General features: G+C 34.7%; 2 protein-coding genes across 2 annotated transcripts; one reads left to right on the top strand and one right to left on the bottom strand.

Moving 5' to 3' along the window:
- The first annotated feature begins 16,199 nt into the window (after positions 1 to 16,199).
- LOC122316123 lies at positions 16,200 to 16,696 on the top strand. The gene is made up of 2 exons (XM_043132661.1): positions 16,200 to 16,403; positions 16,475 to 16,696. Exons 1-2 carry the CDS (start codon positions 16,254 to 16,256, stop codon positions 16,694 to 16,696), a joined length of 372 nt encoding a protein of 123 aa, XP_042988595.1. The 5' UTR covers positions 16,200 to 16,253.
- A 2,180-nt stretch (positions 16,697 to 18,876) lies between these two features.
- LOC122316125 (protein FAR1-RELATED SEQUENCE 5-like) lies at positions 18,877 to 20,022 on the bottom strand. The gene has a single exon (XM_043132662.1). The coding sequence runs from the start codon at positions 20,020 to 20,022 to the stop codon at positions 18,877 to 18,879; it is 1,146 nt and encodes a 381-aa protein (XP_042988596.1).
- Positions 20,023 to 24,350: the final 4,328 nt, after the last annotated feature.

A 24,350-nucleotide genomic window follows, 5' to 3' on the forward strand; every position in this document is an offset into this window, starting at 1 on the left:
TGAATATTGGGATCATCTAGTGGCAATCCACTGAATTGAGCCTGCTGCACCATGCTAATCAAAGCTGGTTTGAGCTCAAAGTTGTTGGCATTAATTGTTTGGCGTATTATGCTCAAGTAATTTTTATTCACAACTGGTCGTACATAGTCCTTCAAGGTGTGTAGTAGTGCCTCACGTTCTTCTTCAGCCATGACTAGTATCTTATTTCTTCTTCGTGATCTAAGAGTTCTTTCAATCTCTGGATCAAAAAGAATAATATCACGAGATCTAGCACGGCGCATCCAATGTAAAAAGCACACCTGTAGAGCAAAGATAAAATAAAATTCTAAATTAAAACCAAGATTACTTTGTATCGATATTGACGAAAAGAATAAGAATAAACCAATCCCTAGCAACGGTGCCAAAAACATGATCGGTGCAAAACTGCAAGTGCACAGTATTGTAGTTTTATAATAAAGTGATAAGAAAAGATCGTCCTCAGGGATTGGTACCTTACTTTTGTCAAATACCAAAATTATACTAATCTCAATTTTATCTAGAGGAATCACTAAAATTTTTGTAGTTGCAAATTAAACTCAAAGAGAAATATGCAAAAGAAATAAAACTGACGTTCAAAGATCAAATTAATGGGAAAGAAAACTTCTAGGAAATCGATTTCACCTAATTCTTCACTATGCTTTTCTCATCTAGCTAATTTAATTTAATTCTTTTCGTCTATTAGCAAATCTCTAATTCATCCAAAAGCCTCTTTTGATAGTCAATTGGAAATGACTCTTGTTTATCAATTCGCACAAGAATATGAAAATTAAATAATCAAGAAAGCAATAAGATCAATAATTTAATTACTACATAGGTTCATACAAGTATTTCGATCTCTATATTTACCTATGCTGAAATATTCAAGATCTACCCTATGATTCTCTCTTTCGATAGCAAATCACAAGATTAAATATCATCTAATCAATGGCCAGTTAATTAGGAGCAATAAACTCAGAATAAATCAGATAAACAAAGAGAGAATTGCCTTAAATTAGCATAGACAATCAAGCATAGTTTGGAAATAGGTTACATCGTTTTCCTAGAATAAATAAAATTTAGCTCATTCTAGAAATGGAATTCAACATAAACGAATTCACCATAATTGTTCTGAGAATATTGGAAGAAAATAAACGTTGAAAAATAATCTTCGCAGCTGCAACTCGTCTTCAAAAACTCAAGGAAATGATTCAATGCTTTTTTCGCGTCTGTGCTTGTGTATGATTCCAATGTACTTGCAATATATGGAATTCCCTCTCCAAAACAGATTAAGTGAATCCTTCTAGATGTGTTTTTCTGTCCCAAAAAGTGTTCTCCCATCAACAGTCGTGGCCATAGAGTGAAAAATTCCTTTTTATATGGTGTGATGGCGGAAAACCTTAAATCTGTCAAAATACGATGTTCGCTCGAGGGGGGTGTCGAGCGCACATCGAGCATTCGACTCTGCCTGATTTCGCTCGAGCGTCCTATCGAGCACACGTCAGGCGTTCAGCTCTGCTTGATTTCACTCGAGCGGCCAATGTCTCCGCTCGAGCGATCTTTGTTTTCCAGCAACCTGCTCGAGCTCACTGTCGAGCGGCAATCGAGCGTTTGAATCTGCCTGAATTCGCTCGAGTGGCCAAAAGCCTTCGCTCGAGCGATCTTGTAAAATCTGCAATACGAAAGTTTACAGGTCATCAACGCCCCGCCTCATTTCCACTTCAAACATATACTACATTTCACTATGTTTAAAAATTATTTCTAGATCCATAAGTGATCAAAAATATATTTTTAGATCCAATTTGTAAATTTAAATTTTATAAATATGACTATAATTTAAAATTTATGTAATTTTTAAATTTGCTAGTACATATTTTGTGTAAGTTGTAGTGTAGTAGTTTTAAACTATATAGTTTTTAAATTTTCGAATGCATATTTTGTAAGCAAGTTTAACAAATTATAATATATATATATATTTATATATACACAATTTATAAAATATAAATATATATTTATATTTATATGTATAAACATATATTTATGTTTTTGTATATATATAAATATTTATGTTTTTATATATAATATATATATAGGCAAGGGAGGGGAGGGGGAAATGCTGGGCGGGGTTGGGCCCTCTTCGCCCCCCACCCCCTCTAGGGGGACTAAATGCAGGGAAGGGGCGAGCAAGGGAGGGGTAGCGGGGTGTGGAGCCCTGCTGCCCACCCCTAAATACCATGTCTTTCCTACAGATTTGTGTGTTACGAAAAAAAAAAAAAAAAAAAAAAAAAGGTTAAATCTTGTAATAGTGGGGACTAATCATCAAGGCACCATGTGGTCCAAAAGGATATGAAATTTGTGGCTCAAACTATATTTAAACACAGGAGGAAGAATCAACACAAAAGTGTACAAAAAATACCCATGAACCATCTTTATACAGTTATCATTAAGTATCTTGGGTTGTTGGCAACTGGCATGACTGGTGAAGTAGGCTTACAATCTAAACCCTTCCAATTCATTATTATGAAGGCTTCATAAAGTCAAAACAACCTAAATGCATCGAAATTGCAATTGAAAATGTTCAATACGATAACACGTCTGACTATATGTCCTATTTTCTTGATGGCAAAATCTAGTTACAAGCATAACTGTGCTATAATATATGCACCAATCTAATATGATTGGTCAAAAAGTAGATTTTATTAAAACAATACTAATTTAAATTTTAAATATAAAGGAATCAGTATTGATACGTAGATTAGTACACGACTTTGCTTATACGTAGCAAAACTCTTTGTTGATTATTATTTTTTTTATTTGAGTACATGTTTCCATTACTCTAACAAGACATATGCAACATAAGCAATATATTGACATCCAATTAATAATTTTATTCTAGATTACATGGTGCAATGTTTCAAAGCAAAAGTTGATGGAACTTTATTTATCCTTTTCATATTAAGAAGATCTATGTAAAGAAGTGGAATTTAAAATTTTGTTTTCATATAAGTTTATAAATCCAGTACTTTGTAATATCCGGCAATTGCTCTTCTTTACGAAGCAGTACATCAGTAAAGTGTAATGTAGTACATATCTAACACTTCCATCAACCTAATAAATAGACTAACTCTCATAATGCAACATGCAATATCACTTTAAAAAAAATGAATTTGCATTCTTCATTAAAAAAAACACAAAACAAGTGTATTGTTTGTATAGATCCATTTGTTTGAAAATACATCGAGTGCCAAATACCAATAGAAGCTACAAAATGCCAACAACAACCACAAACAACTAGACTCCAAATGAAAATCCACCAATAACCAGGTTAAAAAGTAGACATAAAAATTACAATTAAGAATTGTCATACTTAAGCAAAGAAACATCCAAATGAATTACTGCATACTTGTGAAAGGACACTTTGTTGTGTGCCAAGAAGTAACACCTCATATGTTGTTGTTGCAGTGCCACTCCTATTCAAGACCTTATTTGTTGTTCCTACAGTGCCACTCATGTTTAAGATATCTTCCGGAAGTTTTCTCACCTACATCTCAACCATACATAATTAAAATAAATATATTCCGGAAACAACTTTGCATAAGTATAGAAAACAAACTAAATACATTTTTTATCTTTCTCTTGGCACCGGTCTCGAATAGTTTGCATTTAGTTTGTGGCTTCCTCATAACCTTCTCTATTGTAGGTGCCATCATCTTCAATGTAGACCTTGCTTTAACTCTAACAATGTAAGGACTCAACACTTTGTTCGAAATTCCTATTTCAACGTCATTGACCTCAATAATATCTTGTACTAAATGCATACTCCTATGATCCCAATAATGTGAAATATCTTGTACCAATATTTGACCCTACATCACCAGTTTAGGTGAAATACACTATGTTTCAAATAATATTTAATTTAATAATGAAGGAAATGTGTTTTTGAAATCTCTTTTATTTTTTATTAAAAAAAAGTATGTTTTTCTTAAAAGATATATATCTTTCAAAGAAAGAAGTGTGGAACTTGGAGATGGGAGAGAATTTGGGATGCTGAGCTATATCTAAGAAGCATTTAAGATAAGAAATGAAAGGGAGTAAACAAAACACGTGCTGACAAAATAACTCAAACATCTCAAACGTTATATCCTCCAAATGCAAAAACATCTCAAATACAGCTTTGCAAAACTTTAATGGGTCAAGGTTACAGCCGATGGTGGTGGAGGATCAGCTGAGCACGATGTAGGAGGTGGAGGAGCTAAGCATGATGCCGGAACTTGAACGACATAGATAAATGGACCTCGCATGGGTTGGGCTTGGTCTACATTATGGCCGATGGTGGTGGTGTAAGAGTTTTATTTAAACTCTATGTCCCACACAACCATCTTAATAGAGTTTGAAACAGCTCAAAACTTATCAGTTAAAAGATGAGTAATAATGGGATAAGAAAACTCCTAAGAGATACGATTAAAACTCTATATATCTAATTATAGCCAGACACAAAGTCTGAAATTTCTTGATGGTTAGAAATCTATAAATAGCACTGAATTAGAGTGCCTTTAGCTATCGTAAGACACTTAAGAGCCAAAGTTGCTAGGACGATTATTCCCTTATAGCCAGATCTAATTCTTCATCAAATTGATGGAGAAAAGTCCATATTTATTTATCACTGTTTATTATTGTAGATCATATAAAATCAAAGATCTGATAATTAATATTCATGTTAAAATATTTAACATGTGGTATCAGAGACAAGTTATAGATCTTTTATGATCTCGATAAAATATAGAGTGAATATATATGCTTTCGTTTATTGTGATATTGCGAAAGATTAAAAATATTACCTTTTAATCTGACACGTAAAATTATGATGATGTTTTCAAACATCAACTCTGTGTTTTTATAAAAGAACCAAGTATTAATAAACTGACATTGCTTAATGTATTTCAGTTTTGAATGTATCGATTTCTTCTCCCTTGTCGTATTTTGAATTTGCTTTTATTGAGTGTTAATTCATATTTCCTCTACTATTATATGGTTTTACACTATGTTGCAATGAAGAAATAATATTAAGGGTATCTATAAAAATAAAAATAAAATGGATGCAACGTTCGGTTCCCGAAAAAAAAATGAAGGAGAGGCCGACACCGCGAGGAGTCTGAGATCCTCCTCGCCGGTGGAAGGAGGCTGGGGATGCCATTCCGTCTTCTCCAACCGGCAAGGACCACCGTTGAGATGCCATGCTAAGCTACCATGCGATGTGGCACAATGTGTTGTGGGAGGAAGAAAAGAAATCTGGTGCGGCGCTAAGTCTGAAGGAAGAAGAGCTTTCCTTTAGGGTTTTCATGTAATAGACTAAAGGTTTGTAGGCTGTGGGCTACAACCCAATCCATTGTATTAAACTGTCTTATGCGATGGGTTAATTCTGATATTTAAGTTGTTTAGGCTAAGGGCCTTTGGGCCTTGGGCTCTAGCCTAGTCGAGAGAAAGAGTAAAATGGGCCATAACCTAGGCCAATAAAAAAGAACCAAAAAAAAAAAAAAAAAAAAAAAAAAAAAAGAGGAACGAGCCTATACAATAGATCCAGCCCAAGTCAACACATCCAGTTGACTTGGGTCTTGATCCGGTTTGCTAAACCGGACCGGTTCATACCTGAACCAGTCAGATTATTTTATTATTATTTTAATATTATTTATTTATTTATTAAAAAAATTCAAATTTTTATTTTATCTTATTTTATTTTATATACATGTTATTATTGCTATTTACATGTATGAAAATTTTATTATTGTTAAATACATGTATTAAATTTTATTAAATGTCATATGCATGTTATTATTACATACATAAATCTTATATACATGTATGAATTGGCTCTTATTATCATGCTATATATAATTATTTATCCAATATGGACAAGTGATTTACAATCAAAATCAAAGAAAAACTTGGTTGCCCAAAAGTACAAGTAATTAAATTCCATAGTAAGGTGGATATGATGGAATGGACAATTTTGTGTATCAAGATATGCTCCCAAAGGAGAATCTTGATGACACTACTAGTTCATTTATCAAATTAAGGTTGGAGTGAACACTTTGTGTGTCAAGATTTACTCCCAAATGAGGAATTTTGATAACATTACTAATTCATCTATCAAAAAAAAGTTGGAGGGAACAATTTGTATGTCAAAGTTTACTCCCAAAAGAGAATTCTGATGATATACTTAGTTCATCCACAGAATTTAATATTAGTGAGAACACTTTGTGTATTAAGATCTACTCCCAAAGGTGGGTCTTAATGACACTATTAGTTCATTCATAATTATTTAAATTCTGATTATAGTTTATAAGTGTCTAACTCAATGGATTATGTGACAAATATTTTCTTGTAGTAAATGTACCGACGTTATTACGTTCACAAACTTTATCAGTTCCTATTTTGAATGACTCTAATTTTTTTGAGTGGGTTGAGCGAGTCAAATTCACCTTAGGGGTCCTTGACCTTAACTCATCCCTTACAAGTTCAAAACCATCACCCCTCACTGAGAAGAGTAACAAGGATGAGAAAGAGTCTTTTAAACAGTGGGAGAAATCAAACAGGCTGAGTCTAATATTCATGAAAATAACCATAGTTGAAAATATTAAAAATTCACTCCCTAGTATTGAGGATGCCCAAATTTTTTTGAAAAATGCTGATGAGAGATTTAAGTCTACAGATAAGTTTTTAGCAGGAACACTGATGGCTAGACTTAACACCATGAAATATGATGGAGCCAAAGGAATGCAAGAGCATATCCTTGAAATGACAAATATTACTACCAGATTACAAACCCTGGGAATGAAAGTAGATGAGTCATTCATTGTTCAATTTATTTTGAACTCATTGCCACCTCAGTATGGACCATTCCAGATGCATTATAATTGTATTAAGGATAAATGGAATGTGAATGAGCTGGCAAGTATGGTAGTTCAGGAGGAAGTAAGACTGAAAAAATAAGGGCATTACTATACTAATTTTGTGACCAAAGAAGCTGGAGAGAAAAAGTACCATTATAGTAAAAAGAAACGAATTGGACCACCAAGAGGAAAGGAGCCTGGAAAAGTTAATCAGGTTCAACATAGTAGTATCAAATGCTACTGGTGTGGAAAAAATTGACACATGAAATCTGAGTGTCAGAAACGTAAGGCTTGGTTTGAAAAGAAGGGTAAGCCTCTTGCTCTTGTGTGTTTTGAATTAAACCTTGTAAATGTTCCTACTAATTCTTAGTGGCTAGGTTCAGGTGCTAATGTTCATGTTTATAGGAAATCCCAGTGAGCGATTCATTTTTATAGGAAATGAGAATAAGTCTGAAGTTTCGGCCATAGGGACTTTTCGTTTAGTTTTGAGTACTTGTCATTGTTTAGACCTTCATAACATAGTTTTTGTGCCTTCTATGAGACGTAATTTAATTTCGCTTTCTAGACTAGACACCGATGGTTATTCTTTTTTATTTTATAATGGTAGTTTCAATTTGTTCAGATACTCTTTATTTATTGGTTCTGGGTATCTTTCCATTGGTCTTTATCGATTTCGTCTAGATAATACATTTGTTCATAATACCTATACCCATAACTATGAAATGTGTATTAGAACTAAAAGAAACATGATAAATGAACATTCTTATAACTTGTGGCATAAGAGATTTGGGCACATCTCAAAAGAAAGGTTAGAGAGATTACTAAAAGAATGGAAACTTCTGCATTTAGATTTTACTAATCTTGAAGTATATGTGGATTGCATTAAAGGAAAGCAAATCAAACATACTAAGAAAGGTGCAACAAGAAGGAAAGAGCGTCTTGAAATAATTCACACAGATATATGTAAAACATTCTCCACTAAATGTTTTGGTGGAGAAAAGTATTTTATCACATTTATAAATGATTTTTCACGGTTTTGATATATCTATCTGTTACATGAGAAATCTCAAGCTATTTTAGTACTTGAGGTATTTCTCATAGAGGTAGAAAGGCAATTAGATAGAAAGGTGAAAATCATCAGGTCGGATCGAGCTGGAGAATATTATGGAAAGTATGACAAATCGAGTCGTAACCATGGCCCATTCGCCAAACTTCTTGAACAGCGTGGCATTGTTGCATAGTACACGATGCCAGGGACACCACAGTAGAACAGTGTTTTTGAAAGGCGTAATCAGACTTTATTAGATATGGTCAAAAGTATGGTAAGCAATTCTACCTTACCCAAGTGAGTTCCTAGTAAGTCAGTTTCAAAAATTCCTTTCGAGCTATGGATTGGTAGGACACTAAGTTTAAGACACATGCATATTTGGAGTTGTCCAACAGAAGCAAGACTTTACAATCCACATGAAAAGAAATTGGATCCTAAAACAGTAAGTTGGTGCTTTATTGGCTACCTAGAGAGATCCAAAGGGTATAGATTTTACTGTCCTAATCACAGTCCGAGAATAGTGAAACCAGGGAATGCCAAATTCATTGAACTTGGCAAAATCAGTGGATAAATAAAACCTAGAGATGTGATCATTGAGAAAGTACGAGTAGATGTCCCTATACATACACCCTCAGAAAAGATAATGGTTCCTATAATTGATCATCACAATGATACATTAGTACAAATAAATGATCACCCATCTCAAAATGATAATACCACTGATGAACCAAGTTCGAAGTTACCAGAATAGAGTCTTACGCGGATCTCAGAGATATCGGAGACCTGCTATTTTAGTAGACTACTTGGCATATCTCCAGGAATCTGAATTTGACATTGGGACAAGTGAAGATCCACTAATGTTTTCACAAGCCATAGAGAGATGTGATTCTAGTAAATGGATCAATGCCATGAAAGGAGAGTTGAAATCTATAGATCAAAATCAAGTTTGGGATCTCATTGAGTTGCTTGAATGGTGTAAAAAATTCGGGTGTAAATAGGTCTTTAAGACCAAATACGACTCTAAAGACAATGTCAAACGACATAAGGCCAGACTTGTTGCTAAGGGTTTCACTAAAAAAGAATGCATTGATTATAAAAAGACATTTTCTCCAGTATTTAAAAAGGACTCTTTTAGAATCATTATGGAATTGGTGGCTCATTTTGATTTAGAGTTACACCATATGGATGTGAAAATAGCTTTTCTAAATGGAAGTTTGGATGAAGTGGTTTACATTTAGCAGCCAGAGAGCTACTTAGAAAAGGGCAAACATCATCTAGTATGTAGGATTACGAAATTAATATACGGGCTTAAGCAAGCTTCCCGACAATGGTACTCAAAGTTCAATTATACCATTAATACCTTTGGATTTAAAGAAAACATTGTTGAACGATGTATATACCTAAAGGTTAGTGGGACTAAGCTCATATTTTTCATCCTATATGTTGATGATATCTTGTTGGCTAGTAGTGATCTTAGCTTACTTTATGAAATCAAGGGTTTTCTATCTAAGAACTTTGAAATGAAAGATATGGCTGAGGCGTCCTTTGTAATCGGAATTAAAATCCTCCGGGATAAAAAACAAGGACTGTTGGGATTGTCTCTGAAACGTTATGTAGAGAGAGTTCTTGAGAGATTTGGCATGAAAGTTGCTCATCACTTGATACTCCAATATCAAAAAGTGATAAGTTTAGTCTATCACAATGTCCTAAAACTAAGTGAGAGCGTAAAGAGATGGCAAAAATCCCCTATGCTTCTATTGTGGGGAGCTTGATATATGCATAGATTTGCACGAGACCAAACATTAGTTTTGCAGTTGGCATGCTTGGGTGTTACTAGAGTAATCCAAGGATGTCTTATTGGAAAGCAGCGAAGAGGGTATTGCGATATTTGCAAGGAACTAAGGATTACCAGCTTACCTTTAGGAGAATTGACAACTTAGAGATAACTGGATATTCAGACTCTAATTTTGCCGGTTGCTCTGATAGTAGGAAATCTACTCCAGGATATGTTTTCCTATTAGCCGGTAGAGTGATCTCATGGAAAAGTATGTAGCAAACTATCACTGCTTTATCAACAATGGAGGCTGAGTTTGTGACATGCTTTGAGACCTCAGCCATAAAGGCTTGGAGTTGTCGAATTATAGTCAAGCCGCCGAGAATTTATTGTGATAATTCTTTTGCAGTATTTTTCATCAAAAATGATAGGTATTCAAAAGGTGCTAAACACATGGAGCTCAAATACCTTAGTGTTAAGGAGAAAGTACAGAAACAAACAATATCATTAGAAAACATATTAGTACTACGCTTATGATAACAGACTCATTAACGAAGGGTCTAGTAGCGAAGCAATTTAAAGAGCATGTTGACAGACCCATGATAGAATGGGTCTTATGATGTAAAGATGTCATTGAGCTCGTAGATGTTTTATTTTATTTTGGACACTTAATAATATCTATTATGGTTATTTTATTTCTGTCTTCTTATCTTTCCACTTATTCTTATATTGAATGATTTGGAAGAATGATAATAAGATAATGTCTGCAACAAACATTAATTGGAACCCAAGGCATCACAGTATCAATCTTAATTATCCCAATTAAAGATCATGTTAAATTGGTTACTGGTGTTGGGGTACATAGAAGGGAATTTGTTGATTATATAACAAAGGACCGTCATGACTCGCATCAGTAGTTGATTTGACATTAATATTACAAAACTCATGTAATGTACTTTGAGCTATGAAAGTTTTAGGAAATAAATTTGCGCAGTATGGTTAATTTCTAGTAATAAACCCATGAACAGAAAATATTATTTTATGGGCGTATGGGCCAAGTGGGAGACTATAAGAGTTTTATTTAAACTCTATATCCCACACACCCATCTTAATAGAGTTTGAAATAACTCAAAACTTATTTGTAGTCATTTGTATCGCTTGTTTTGATTGCAAAAACAAGGAAAAATTGATGCAAATATTTTTTTGCATCGATTTTTTATCGTTGAAAGTTGGATGCAATTATTTGGTTATTTTTGGGTTTCAGCATCCATCTGATGAAATGGTTGCTAATACCTTACCTTTTACATCAATTTTTATCTGCTGCAAAAAACTCAAAATTGGTTGGAATTAGTCATCCCTACCACTAATGTGTTTGGATGCGAATGGACATTTGCATCCATAATAACTTGATGCAAAATAACTTTATTTGGATGCAATTGGTGCAAATAGTTTATCATATTTGTCTATTTGCATCCATAATAACTTGATGCAAAAACAAAATTTGGATGCAAATGGACATTTGCATCCACAATAACTCCATGTCCAACAAAAAAAAAAACCAAAGCACCATAGAAATAACAACTAAATTTAATGTGAAAATTTTTTGATTAACCCCATTCTGCAGCCACATGATCACCATGTACACTGCATTCCCTGTATTTTCTACGTATAGTCATGACAAAAATATAAACTGCAAGCATTCCATTGAATCATGAGAGCATAAAAATCATCAAGACAAATCCAACTATCATTAACAAGTATCTACAAATTGCTTACACATGTTTAGATGTTTTGCTCTTTCATTCAGCCAAGTCAAACTCACATCTACATTAATTTATATATATATATATATATATATGTGTGTGTGTATATATATATATATATTATAACATGTTACATGTGATGGGCAACAACCACCTAGATACTTAGGCAGTTGCCCATTTCCAATCAAGTGTTATTACATAAATAACTAAATTTCATCCCATCAAATTCGAACCAAAACATCTAAACACTTGCCATGTACTGAATTAGTGGAGGGTATGCTTTAACTTCCAAGGGAATGTTGGGGAAGCAGGTGTGGGTCACTTGCTCAGTACAACTTCTTCATCCAACTGGCCACCAAAAAGGATATGATAGTTTGAAACTTTTTTTTCCAATATATTTGCAACAGATGGTCTTTGTTTAAGATAAGAGAACAAAAAAGGCATTAGTCCAATAGTAGTATATGAAACTTCAATATCTATGCAAACATATGATCAGCTTAGCAAATTTGAATTACTAGTTTGAAGCTCAAATTCTTTCCATTTCTATTATTATTTTCAATTTGTCTACTTGCAAGCCCTTCCTTAAGAAGCATCTGTTACACATTTAGAAATGTATATACAAATATCTCATGTATATTTATGCAATGGCATGCATTACCTAGAAATCTAAAATAACACCAGACTAAATTGCACAACTTGCTAATTGTCCAATAGCCAAAAACTATAAGCATAGAGAAGGCTGTAAAGCACATAATTTATTGAGAAGACCATAGAGTACATGCTCGATTATTCATTCTAGTTAATTCTTTCAAAATTTTTACTTAAACGTTTCAAATTTGTTGTTATAGTTGATAAAGACAGTGAATTTCCAGGTTCCAACAGATACGGCACAACTCAAATAAAACAAGAAAGACAAGTTATCGTATTGTTATCTAATACACATTTAAAAACAACCCAGACAAGTTAAATTATGATGTCATTAAAATAATCTGTTATATCTCTATTTTATTTTTGAATTCAAGACTACCCAAACAATCCTAATGTCATTCACAAGGAGCCACATGACGAATAAAGATGTCTCCAAAACTATTTACCCAGCAACACAAACACTGAAACAACACCAAAACCAACCCATTCAAAGCCTAAAATTGAGGTATTACCCACAATCCGATTGCACTCTCACAAACACATGGGGATCATAAACAAGGTATGAGAAACATGATCATTTCAGCAAGCATATTAAAGCTACCCTCATAATCAAAACTCAAAAGAAACTTCACAATCACTGAATAATGGAAGAAATTGAAAACCAATTTCAATATATAAGGCACTAAACTTATCAACCCGATGCAAGGAAAGCTAAAAGTTATACAATTTGAAATATGGTAGAACAAAGCCCAAAATCTGAAACAAAAATGGGTCTTTCCAAATAGTAAAAAATCAGAAGGAAAGTGCGGGGCTTACTTGGAGGTTCGGTAGAGCCGTCTTAGGCAGCTGTGCGAAGCAATGGAGCACCTCTGGTATTTCATCAAAATCGCCAAAACCCTCGACATAGAGAGAGAGAGAGAGAGAGAGAGAGAGAGAGAGAGAGAGAGAGTATTTGAATAAAAGAGAGGAGAAATATTTAAGCTTTTAAAGCAAGAAGAAAGAAATGAATAAAAGATAGGACACATGTGTGTATTTGAATGAAGGATACTTATTTGCGGCGACAATAACTTGCAGCAAAAGATCATACACTCTCGATTAAGTGGATGTTATGGAAAACTTATTTGCGGCGACTAAAAATAAAGGGGGCATTTTGCCATTTTCTATAATTATTTGAACTTTTCCTCTAATTTTGTTTCATTGACTATTTGCGCCACTGAAATTTCATCGCAAATGATTAAATATTCACTGCAAACAATTACATAGGGTCGAATGTATTTTGCCGTCTAACGTAGTTAATGGAAAAAGAATAATTTTTTTTCTACGAATACAATTTGTAACAATAAATTAGTACTCTTCATGAGCATAAATAGTGGAAAAAGAACTCATGGGAAAAGGCCTATTTTGTTGTAGTGTTAATTACGCTGCAACAGTTAAAAGTCGATGCAAATGACCTATTTTTTTATTGCGACAAAAAATTTCAACGTAGTAGAGTAATATATCACTGCAAATAATTTATAAAAACAAAACTGTTGGAAGTTCTATTCTATTTATAGTTCCAATCAAAGGAGGCACTTCAAAATCCTAAATTTTAAGTGATCTAGAACCTTGACTCGAGCGAAGTGTCGAGTGAGGGTCGAGCGGCACATTCTGCCTGAGTTCACTCGAGCGTTCCAATCTGCCTGAGTTAGCTCAAGCGCAGTGTCAAGCGAGAGTCGAGCGTTCAACTCTGCCTGAGATCGCTCAAGCTCCATGTCAAGCGAGGGTCAAGCGTTCAACTCTGTCTGAATTCGCTCGAGCGCCCTATTGAGCGAGGGTCGAGCGAAAACATCTGTGTTGTTTTAGAAACCTCACACTGTTAATGTGCATCCATCCATAATTTGGAAGCAATTACTCTTTATTTGCATCCAATTCTTTTACCACGTATAAAAAATCGATGCAAAAAGCCATATTCTTTGTAGTGGGATAAGAAAACTCTTAAAAGATAAGATTAAAACTCTATATCTCTAATTATAGTTAAATACAAAGTTTGAGATTTTTTTATGATCAGAAATCTATAAATAGCACTGAGAGGTTAAAGGATTCTCACATACAATATTAAAGTATTTTTAGTTATCGTGATCAGATACTTAAGAAGCAAAGTTGTTAGAGAGATCTTTTTCTTATAGTCAGATCTAATTTTTCATCAAACTAATGAAGAAATATACGTATTTACTTATTACTGTTTATTATTATAGATCATATAAAATCAAAAATCTGATAATTAATATTTATGTTAAAATATTTATCAGGTAGAGTAGCTGAACACGATGCCAAATTTCGAACGGCATGGAGAAATGTCGCACGGCTTGGCAACGGCAAAACAAAATCAAATATGAATGTCGCATGCGATTTTTGAAAGGATTTTGGCCATTGTGAGCCAGGCTTTTTGGTCATTTGACCTAGGCTGACATGAAGAATAGGACAAACAGTGGAATACATGGGGCTTGGTTCTAAGGAGTACTAAGGACTGTACGTAGAACAACTCGGCTAGAGGTGTGCTCCACTTTAGCATCACAGAGGAGTGGGATGAGGTTTGAATAAGTCTTCGGAGCATCCACTGTTTGGGAGAAACCAGCGCACTCATGACGTGTGGACCAGGTTCACTAAACACTGAATCGGTTTCCTCACCTACTCCGTAATCGTACCCCCCACTCATCTCCCATACTCTGGAAGCCCTAAGAGCCCTTCGTGCCCCTCGAGCCCCGTGCCCTTCTTCCGTTCGTCTTCTTCGAAGGCCATCGGACTGGACTCCAGTTTCCAGTCTAAACAACTCTCACCTACTCCGATACTCATCTCCCATACTCTCTCAGCCCTTCTGCCCTTCGTGCCCTACACAAAGCCCTTCGTCCGTTTGTCCGTTCATCTTCTTCGAAGGCCATCAGACTGGACTCTCACCCCCCAAGCAACTCCCACTCTCTATAACTTGACCTCCCAAAGAGAAGATGATTTTTCATCCATTCCGCAGTGTCTAACTCATCTGGGCATCGAAGCCCATCGCGGCATCCCTCAGTCCCGAAGGTCGGTCCATTCAAACGTAGCAGGTGAACCATCCCTCAGTACACCGAACCCCTTATTTGCTCAGTCCACCGAACCCCTTATTCCCTCAATCCCGAAGCCCTCAGTCCACCGAACCCTTTATTCCCTCATTCCCGAAGTCGTCAGTCCCGAAGCCCTAATAGCACCGAGGCAAAGAGATATGCGTGAGGGAGTTTCTGATTCTAGGGTTTAAATTTGTTTAATTGTCTTATGGATTGTGGTGATTTGTTTAAATTTCTTGTGTTATAGCTATGGTTCTACGTTATGGTGATTTGTTTCAATTTCCTGTGTTATAGCTATGGTTCTGTGCTTTGCTATGGTGATTTGTTTCAATTTCCTGTGTTATAGCTATGTTCTGCGCTTTGCTATGGTGATTTGTTTCAATTTCCTGTGTTATAGCTATGGTTCTGTGTAAATTCCTATGGTGATTTGTTTAAATTTCTTGTGTTAAAGCTATGGTTCTGTGTTATGGTGTTCCAAGTTGCATCCTGATTATTTATTCCAAGTTGCATTGTGATTATTTATTCCAATTTGCATTCTACATGCCACAGTTAGTTGAAGTTAAATTGTTGTATGGTGCACTGATCCCTCAGAACAATATTACCTATGCATGAAGTTAAAGTGTTGATATGGAAATGATTGTAATGTAAAGTTGAGAAAAACAAAAAACAGGGGATACTAATCTGAAGTTCGAGTTGTTTCCTGTTTACTAATCTTTGTTAGTAAATTCCTGCATTTACTAATCTGTTTTAGTACTAATCTGTGCTAGTAAATTCCTGTTTTTAGTAAGCTGTTTTAGTACTAATCTGTGTTAGTATATTTCTATTTTTACTAACACAGATTTAGTACTAATTTGTGTTAGTAAATTCCTATTTTTACTAGACTATTTTAGTAGTAATCTGTGTTAGTAAATTCCTGTTTTTACTAATCTTTTGTAGTACTAATCTGTTTTAGTACTAATATGTGTTATTAAATTCCCATTTCAGTAACTTCATGTTTATACTAATCTGAACTTCTGTGCAGTGTCTTTTTAACCAGTCATGGCTTCTACACAATCATCATCGTCTGTGGTTGATGAATTTGTGTTGGAAACACCAAGTTGTTGGTGTGGTTTGAAAGCACCCCTAAAGACATCGCACACTACGAAAAATCCGGGAAGGAAATTTTTCGCCTGCCCAAATTATAAGACGGTAAAGCAAGTTATTTCATCTTAATTAGTATAGTGAGTTTCATTTTAATTAAATGTTCTTATTGTGTGTAGCTTGAAACTAGGAAATGTGAATTTTTCATTTGGGCAGATATATTTCACCTGGTAGAGGAGAACATTCGTCGAAGAGAGAGTCAAGTTTGGAATATGTTGGATGACGTATTGGTGCACGAGAAAGAGGTTCGTAAAAAGGAAGATAAAGTTCGTAAAAAGGAAGATAAAGTGCGAGGCTTCGTAGGGAAAATCATAAATTATTATGTTTGTATTGGATTGTGATTTTTGTAATTATTTGGGCTTGGTTTGGATAGTTTGGTAACTCTAATACCAAACTGACTTTTTGTGTCCATGTAACTAGAGTGTAGTGTGGAAGTCCAACTTACCAAACTGACTTTTTGTTAGAATGTAACTGTTGGTAGAGTGTAGTGTGGAAGTCCAACTTACCAAACTGACTTTTTGTTAGAATGTAATTGTTGGTAGAGTGTAGTGTGGAAGTCCAACTTATTGTGATGTGCAGAAACATCTTGGACCTGTCTCTGGAAGTGTAACAGCAATGTAACTTGCAAGCTGTATAAATATCAAAATTCCTGTTTTGTAATTACCGGTATTGAGACTACAAACCGTACTGTTGTTGGTAGAATGTAAATAAAATTCCAGCAAACCTGATTTTACATTCCAAGAGGTATCTTTACCAAAAAATTACAATTACAAAACTTGATGCAAATAAGCATTGAAATAGACAGCCAGCCTACAATTGCCATTCAAGTGTTCAAAAAATATACCCCATGTAATTACATATCAAATGTCCACGAGTTATTTTTACCAAAACATAATAATTACAAACCCCATATTGAATGCTGAATCCTACAGCCTTTACAAGTCAGGTGTACAAAAAATGCATTTGTATACAATTACATCTTCACCAAAAGGAAGTGGCAGTCCAAGTGCAAGAATTCACTTGTCATTAACCAGTGCAGTAATTGCTCCAGATATTAGCAGTAATTGCTCCAGATATCACCCCTAAAACTATAAATGCATCACGTTAGACACAATTCAGCTGCAGGAAAATTACAACGTTTTTTAACACCCCTAAAACCATAAATGCATCAAAAGAATTAATTGTTACAAACTATAAATAATAATTTATCCACGACATACACATGCAAATTACGTACAAGCATCTCTAACTTGATGCAATAGCTCTAACCTCATTAGACGGCTAGGTTGATTGTGTGAGAATGTTGCTTTGCGTTCCAACACAAACTCCATCATCAACTTGGGGTTCTTGAGATCTCGTATTGTCTTCCAATTGTGTTGCATCTGCATCCCCCAAAATTTTCCTGCATGTCTATGTTCGAAAACAAAAGTGAGCATATAGAATAATCAGAATATTCGAAAACCCAACTAGGCATGAGACAAATTTATTAATTACCGGTTTTTTCCTCTTTGTTGCCAACTTTTCCACAGGTGGAACCTCCCTCTTACTTGGGGGTCTCCCTTTCCCTCGGACCACGATGGGGCTTAATATTTTCTTACCCTTCTCCAAGACCACCTTTGGTTGTGCCTTCGTTTGCTCGCATGTCGACTCTAGTGTTGAACCTTCACATTTTGTCTCAAAGTCATTAACAACACGCAGGAATGCACTGACTTTTTCATTATCTGAGGAAATTTTGGTTGCCAATTGCGAACATCTTTTAACCACAAGCTCATAATTCTTGGCATCTGATCTGTCCCGCTAGTCATCGTAACTACTTCTAAGTAAGGTGTATCTCCTCTTAATGTCTTTTCTCCAGTGATCCAAGACATATACGTCAGGCAGCACATTAATTCTCTTCAATTGACAAACTCTAAGCGAAGACATATACGTCAGGCAACACATTAATTCTCTTCAATTGACAAACTCTAAGTGCATGCCTACATAGAATCCCTCTCGTCTCAAACAGTGCACATGAGCATTTTACCTCCACCTCCTCCTCGTTATAGCAAACAGAGTATTGGACTGGTTTAATGTGCTCATCAATAGATATTTCATCCAAGACATCATATTTTAAAATGCACCCGTGTGTGCTTACCAACTAACAATTGCAACACATTAGGCCCAGCAACTCTCCTTGGACCTCTTTGAACTTTGCATTCGTATATAAGTTTTGAAATTGCATCTCGATGTTAAAATGAGACAAGCAGGGAATAGTTTGGTTGGTAGAATTGAAATCCGCAATTGTCTCTACCTCGACCTTCTTTCTAAAGGCGTTATCAAACTGGTCCACAAATTCTTTCAACGTTGTTCCAGAATGGACATAGCCGTCGAAAAAAGCATTCATGCTTTCAGACCGTTGGGTCGTGCTCATACCAGCCCAAAATACACTCTTCAAGTAAGCTGGAACCCAAGAAGACCTTTCCTCATATAACGAATGAAGCCATTTATTGCCGACCAAATCATAGTTCGCACGTAGTTGACCTCAATTTTCCTCAAATTCTGTAGTAGTCTGTGAGTCATATAATGCAGTTTGAATGTCAGTCTTCAACCCCGCATTGAATTTGGCATGAGACCCTAACTTCTTTGGAAGTTTGCGCATAATATGCCATAAACAATATCTATGTCTAGTTTGGGGGAATACACATGCAATAGCATTCTTTATTGCCCAATCTTGGTCGGTTATGATAGCTTTGGGTGCCTTACCATTCATGCAACTTAACCACATTTGAAACAACCAGATAAAAGTATTTGTGTCCTCATTTGAAAGCAACCCCGCTCCTAATAATATGGACTGCCCATGATGGTTAACACCAACGAATAGGGCAAACGGCATCCCGTACCTATTTGTTAGGTACGTTGTATCAAAAGTTACAACGTCGCCAAAATATTCATAGGCCGCTCGACTCCGAGCATCAGCCCAAAACATGTTCCGTAACCTTCCATCATCATCCACGTCCATATTAGAGACAAAACCGTCATTCTGATCTCTCATTCTTTGAAAATACTGATTAAGGGCGTCGCCACCTCCTTTGCCCAACCTCAAATGTCGCGCCTTATCAATAAAATTTCGACAATCTTTCTCTTGAAATTGAAGATTGTCAAAACCCCCTGCATCAACGACAAGTGAATAGTAATTTTTGCTCATTCGTATACCAGCTCTATCATTAAGCTTGAGAATCCTTTGACTGTATTCATCAAGACACTTGTGAGATCGCAAAAGTCTTGTCTTCTTGGGGCTCACAGTGATGTGGTTGTGCGCATTTACAACAGTGGTGAATACCCATTTCTCATTCTTATTCAAAGTCGCATTTACCCTCGCCTTACAACCTGTTTTGGTTGTTGGCCGTGGCCTCGAGATATTGTTACCCTTAGGTTGGTACTTCCCGCCACGGGAACAACCAAATGTCACGTACACCGGTCTCCCTTCATCATCTCTCCTAGTCCTAAATGACCATACACCAAAACCCTCTTGCTTGGCATATTGCTTGTAGTAGGTCTTAACCTCTTTCGCACTGGGGAATTCCATACCCGACCTTGGTGCTTCAACTCGAACCTCATCATCCGAAACAACAGTGGTACCCTCTAAATCTTCTTCTTCATCTATATCTTCATTTATGTCGAAGAGCATTTCTAAAAAAATAAACATATGGAGCGATTAGTAGCGATTAGTATCGTTTTGAAAATAGCGGAAAATCTAAGCAAACAAAACTCTAATACCATCGGCGTCATGCAAACTTTCATCAGTCATCATGAATGGACTTCCAACATTTTGTTCATATTTTGCACTAGTACGCACATTCGACGCCAACGGAGCTTCTTAACTCAGGTGGTCTAGATTACTCGGTGGCGGGGAATGTATATATGGTGGCATCTGCTGAAAGAAACACATTGTTAGGCAAAATACTCTAAACTTTATAAAATGTAGGTGTAAGGAATTTAAAAATTCAAATAAACGAACCTGAAATGAATCATCAAATGGGTTAAACTCTACCGGATTGTGTGACGTAGGGTATGACATCTTTACATACAGTAGAAGTAGACCCCAGCTACCTATCATAAAGCAAGTAAATTTGTTAAAAAAAAATCCATTCCCATTCACTCAAGAAAAGACCAAAAAAAACCCACAAACTTAATCAAGAAAAGACAAAAAAAACATGTATGGCCGATCTGAATTTTCATTTCCTTCATCTCTCTCTCTTTCTCTTTCTCACACACAAAAATTTTGATGTATGGCCCGTTAATATATATATATATATATATATATGAACAATTATATATATATATAATAAGCACTTTTTGATGGGATAGGCTACCTGAAGCCAAATAACTATATAAGATGCCTTTAATTACAAAACTGTGCATTATCATTTGTTTAGTGAGCATATTATTATAAAAAAGTTCAAGTTCTCTTGTAGAGAGTTCTCAAAATAAAGGGTTCCTTGTGGGTGGAACCCAAGAATACTTAATCTGTCCTTATTAAAGCACACATTTTTCCCAACTTAAAATGTTTTTGATTCGTTTTATTTACTCTTGAACATTAATCTGTTGTGAAAACTTACAAACTTATGGTGTAAATAAATCTGAAGTAAAGAATATTGGATGCAGAACCAAATATTTTTTTATCCAGCTCATATTAAATCCGTTGCATGTGTGAATGCCATATAAGGGAAGACACCACACCACAAATCAAGCAAATCAAGATCAAGCTCACAAGACCTAATTTAAGGCTGAAAATGTGCATGTAACAACAGCCAAATACTCTGTATCAGCTACACAGTTATCAACTAAATGCTTAGTAATTGTAGGCTTAAGTTTAGCATTCCAACTTAAAATAAAATATGAGTTAAACTTTACTTCTTAAAATAGAATATGTACACTTGTATATATTTTGATAAAATGTTTATACAATAAGTGTGGTGTTTTTCACTCGACATAAATAAGAAATTTCATCATAGTGTTTTTCACTCGACAGAAAGTTGAACTCTGTGTTCATATTCTATTTACCATTCATTTTTAAAACTTCATCATGCCATTCATTTATGCCAGAGAGTTTCCTTATTTTTTGCAGGGTTTCATTACATCTACCTATTGAAGAAAGTTCAGGAAGTGATCTTCAGGGGCCCAACAGAGAAATCCAACAACAGGCCATCATGTAATGTGCGTGCTGCAGAAATCCATTGCTCGTATACCAGCTAAAATGCAGTCAGTATACCCGTGCGGAAACAGCAAGGAAACAGCACACTAAAGCTAAAAAATAAACAAAATCGGCACCTTTCCATCAACAACAAGTTCAGAAAAGAAAAAAAATTTTCTCCATGCCCTAAATCCCGGAACATCCATCCCATTAAACCCTAGATTGACCTATCTCAGTACACAAGAACAAAGTTCTATATGGAAGAAAAAATGGACCTTAGACTCTTAACTAACGGCGAGAGCAGGGGCACCGGCGAAACCTTCCTCCACCATTCTGCACTGTCGCTGGATGCACAAAATTACTAATCTGTTCAACAAGCTTGCAGGGACCAGAGGCATTGGCCAGACGGACGATCGTCGTTCGGTGGCGCTGACGAGAGAGCCGGCGTCGACTGGTGGAGCTGGGTACGTCGGACCTAGCGCGGGTTGCTGTCGAGGGAGGAGGCAAGCAATTTCGCGGGGTGATTTCGAATGTCAACAAATAGACTTTCAAAACCCATCAAAACGCACGTTTTGGGCATTTTCTAAAAAGAAAAAATAATAATAAAAAAAATTAAAAAAAAAATTATTGCTACAGTAGCATCCACGTAGTGAGTGCACTGAGTGCACTGCTACAGTGAATGCTCCGTAGAACTACTCATGAGGTTTTCCTTTTCTAGGACCATTTTTTATTTTTTTAATAATATTCTTTTCTTTGCTCTCTGTTTTTAACTTGAGTTTTTATTTTTAGTTTTTATTGTAAGTACATAGAATAAGATACATATTATAATATTAAAAGCATTTGTGACGAATTATTTGTAACGAAAATGATTCTTAATTGCAATGAAAATAAAGTCATTTTAATAAGAAATGATCATTTTTTAGAAAAATAACAGACTATAATTAATAAACAGTTTTCTTGTAACGACGTTACATTATAATAAACATTTTCTGAAAACAAATTGGCAGAAATGTGTGGAGGTCTCAGATTTTTAAATGTTTTAGAACTCTGAAATCAAATTCACAAAATTGAGAATTCCGGATTTAGCGTAAAGAAAAGTGAGAGATTGTCAATTTGTCACCATAATTTTCCATAAGACCAACATTTAATTAACGGATCAATCCGACCTTACTGATCTACATATACGGCCATCTATAGGGCCGGCCCACTCCTCTATCCTCATACCCCTCCTAGATCGTGTATAAGGCCCGTACTACCATTGATTTCTAGCTCTTTTATTTTCAAGACGGTTAAGAATTATATTTTCAGTATATATATTTATAGAATACAATATACATATTATTTAAATAATAATATAAAATATTATGTATATATACAATATACATAGTAATATACATATTATTTAAATTTTACTATTTAATTTACAAAATTTAAAATTTTTCTTCTAAATTAAATTACGGTAACTACATTTTATTTTCCTAATTTATCTCAACAAATTAAATTAAAATATATTATTTACATTAGATAATTTGTAATTATTTGGGTAAAATATATTTAACAAAAAACTCCACATGATTTAATAGCTGTATAGCTGGTTCCATAGTATATAATTGCGTTACTTTAAAATTTTTAATTATATGACGTTACTGCTATACATTATTTAACAAAATATAAAAATTAGTTTATGATTTACATGATATATTACCTCTTTTTTATTATTCCTATACAGATCATTTTTTCATATAAGTCTATAACCTCCTCTTTTAGACTTTATTTGGTTACACAGACGAGATGTAATGAGATAAAAATTGAAAGTTAAATAAAATCTTATTTTAATATTATTTTTTCTTTTTTATTTTGAAATTTAAAAAATTTAATTTATTTATTATATTTTGTGTAAAATTTTAATAAAACTGTAATGATTATATAAGATAAGATGATGATAGGTCCCAAGGTGGACCAAGTCTTAAGGATCAATTAAAAGATTAAAAGTCACGAAGATCAAGGAAACAATGTAAGAATTGGTGCAATCCAATTGGGATAAAGCAAGCAAGAGCCAAAACCAATTTTGATCCACTTAATCCAAGTTGTGGAAGACACGACTTGGGCCTATTGTTATTGAAGGTCATGGATTTATTTATTTCATTAAAATGACTTGTTTTATTAGTCATAGGAATTAATTTATAATAATTGGGCTTGTGGATATCCAGCCCACATGTCTTGTTTCTAATGAACTAGAGTTTTTGGGAAGACCTCGTATTTTGGTTAAGAGCATATTTGAAAAGTTATTATTTTAAGTGAATTAGGGTTTTAGAACTACGCTACAGTACCCATTGTACTATTCACTAGGGTTTTTGTGAATTGTTATTTAAACCACTTTATACTTTATAGCCTCATTTGAGAAAAAAAAAAAAAACATTATTGAAATTGATGAATTTTATTCATTGTGAGTTGAGTTTATCTCCTCTTATTTTTGATTGAAAGTTTGAACTTATCAAAGGTAAATCACAACGTTTGTGGCGTTCCTCTTTTGTAATCTAGGTTCTTGAGACGAGTTATTCAACGGGTCTAGATTTTCATATAATCTAGTTCTTAAAACGAGATCTCAACGGGTCTAGATTCCTCCATCCATAGACTTGAATTTGACTTTCTTGGATTTGTTTTTCAATATTGTTGTTGGGTCTCAAAGCGAGTCGATTGAAATTCACATCAGATGATCAATTATCTACATAACCAAATTGCATGTTTCGGTTTCTGGGAATCTGCTATATATATTGATCATGCCAGAAAAAATATATACAAAACATATTATAAGGACGATA

Source organism: Carya illinoinensis, chromosome 7 (assembly GCF_018687715.1).
Source record: "Carya illinoinensis cultivar Pawnee chromosome 7, C.illinoinensisPawnee_v1, whole genome shotgun sequence".
Lineage (NCBI taxonomy): Eukaryota > Viridiplantae > Streptophyta > Magnoliopsida > Fagales > Juglandaceae > Carya > Carya illinoinensis.

What these genes read in the sequence shown, in the direction of transcription:
- LOC122316123 (XM_043132661.1), top strand. Translation starts at nt 16,254, where the DNA reads ATGGCTTCTACACAATCATCATCGTCTGTGGTTGATGAATTTGTGTTG. An exon ending in CCTGCCCAAATTATAAGACG is followed by an intron (nt 16,404 to 16,474) that starts GTAAAGCAAGTT and finishes TATTGTGTGTAG; the next exon opens with CTTGAAACTAGGAAATGTGA.
- LOC122316125 (XM_043132662.1), bottom strand. Translation starts at nt 20,022, where the DNA reads ATGCTCTTCGACATAAATGAAGATATAGATGAAGAAGAAGATTTAGAG.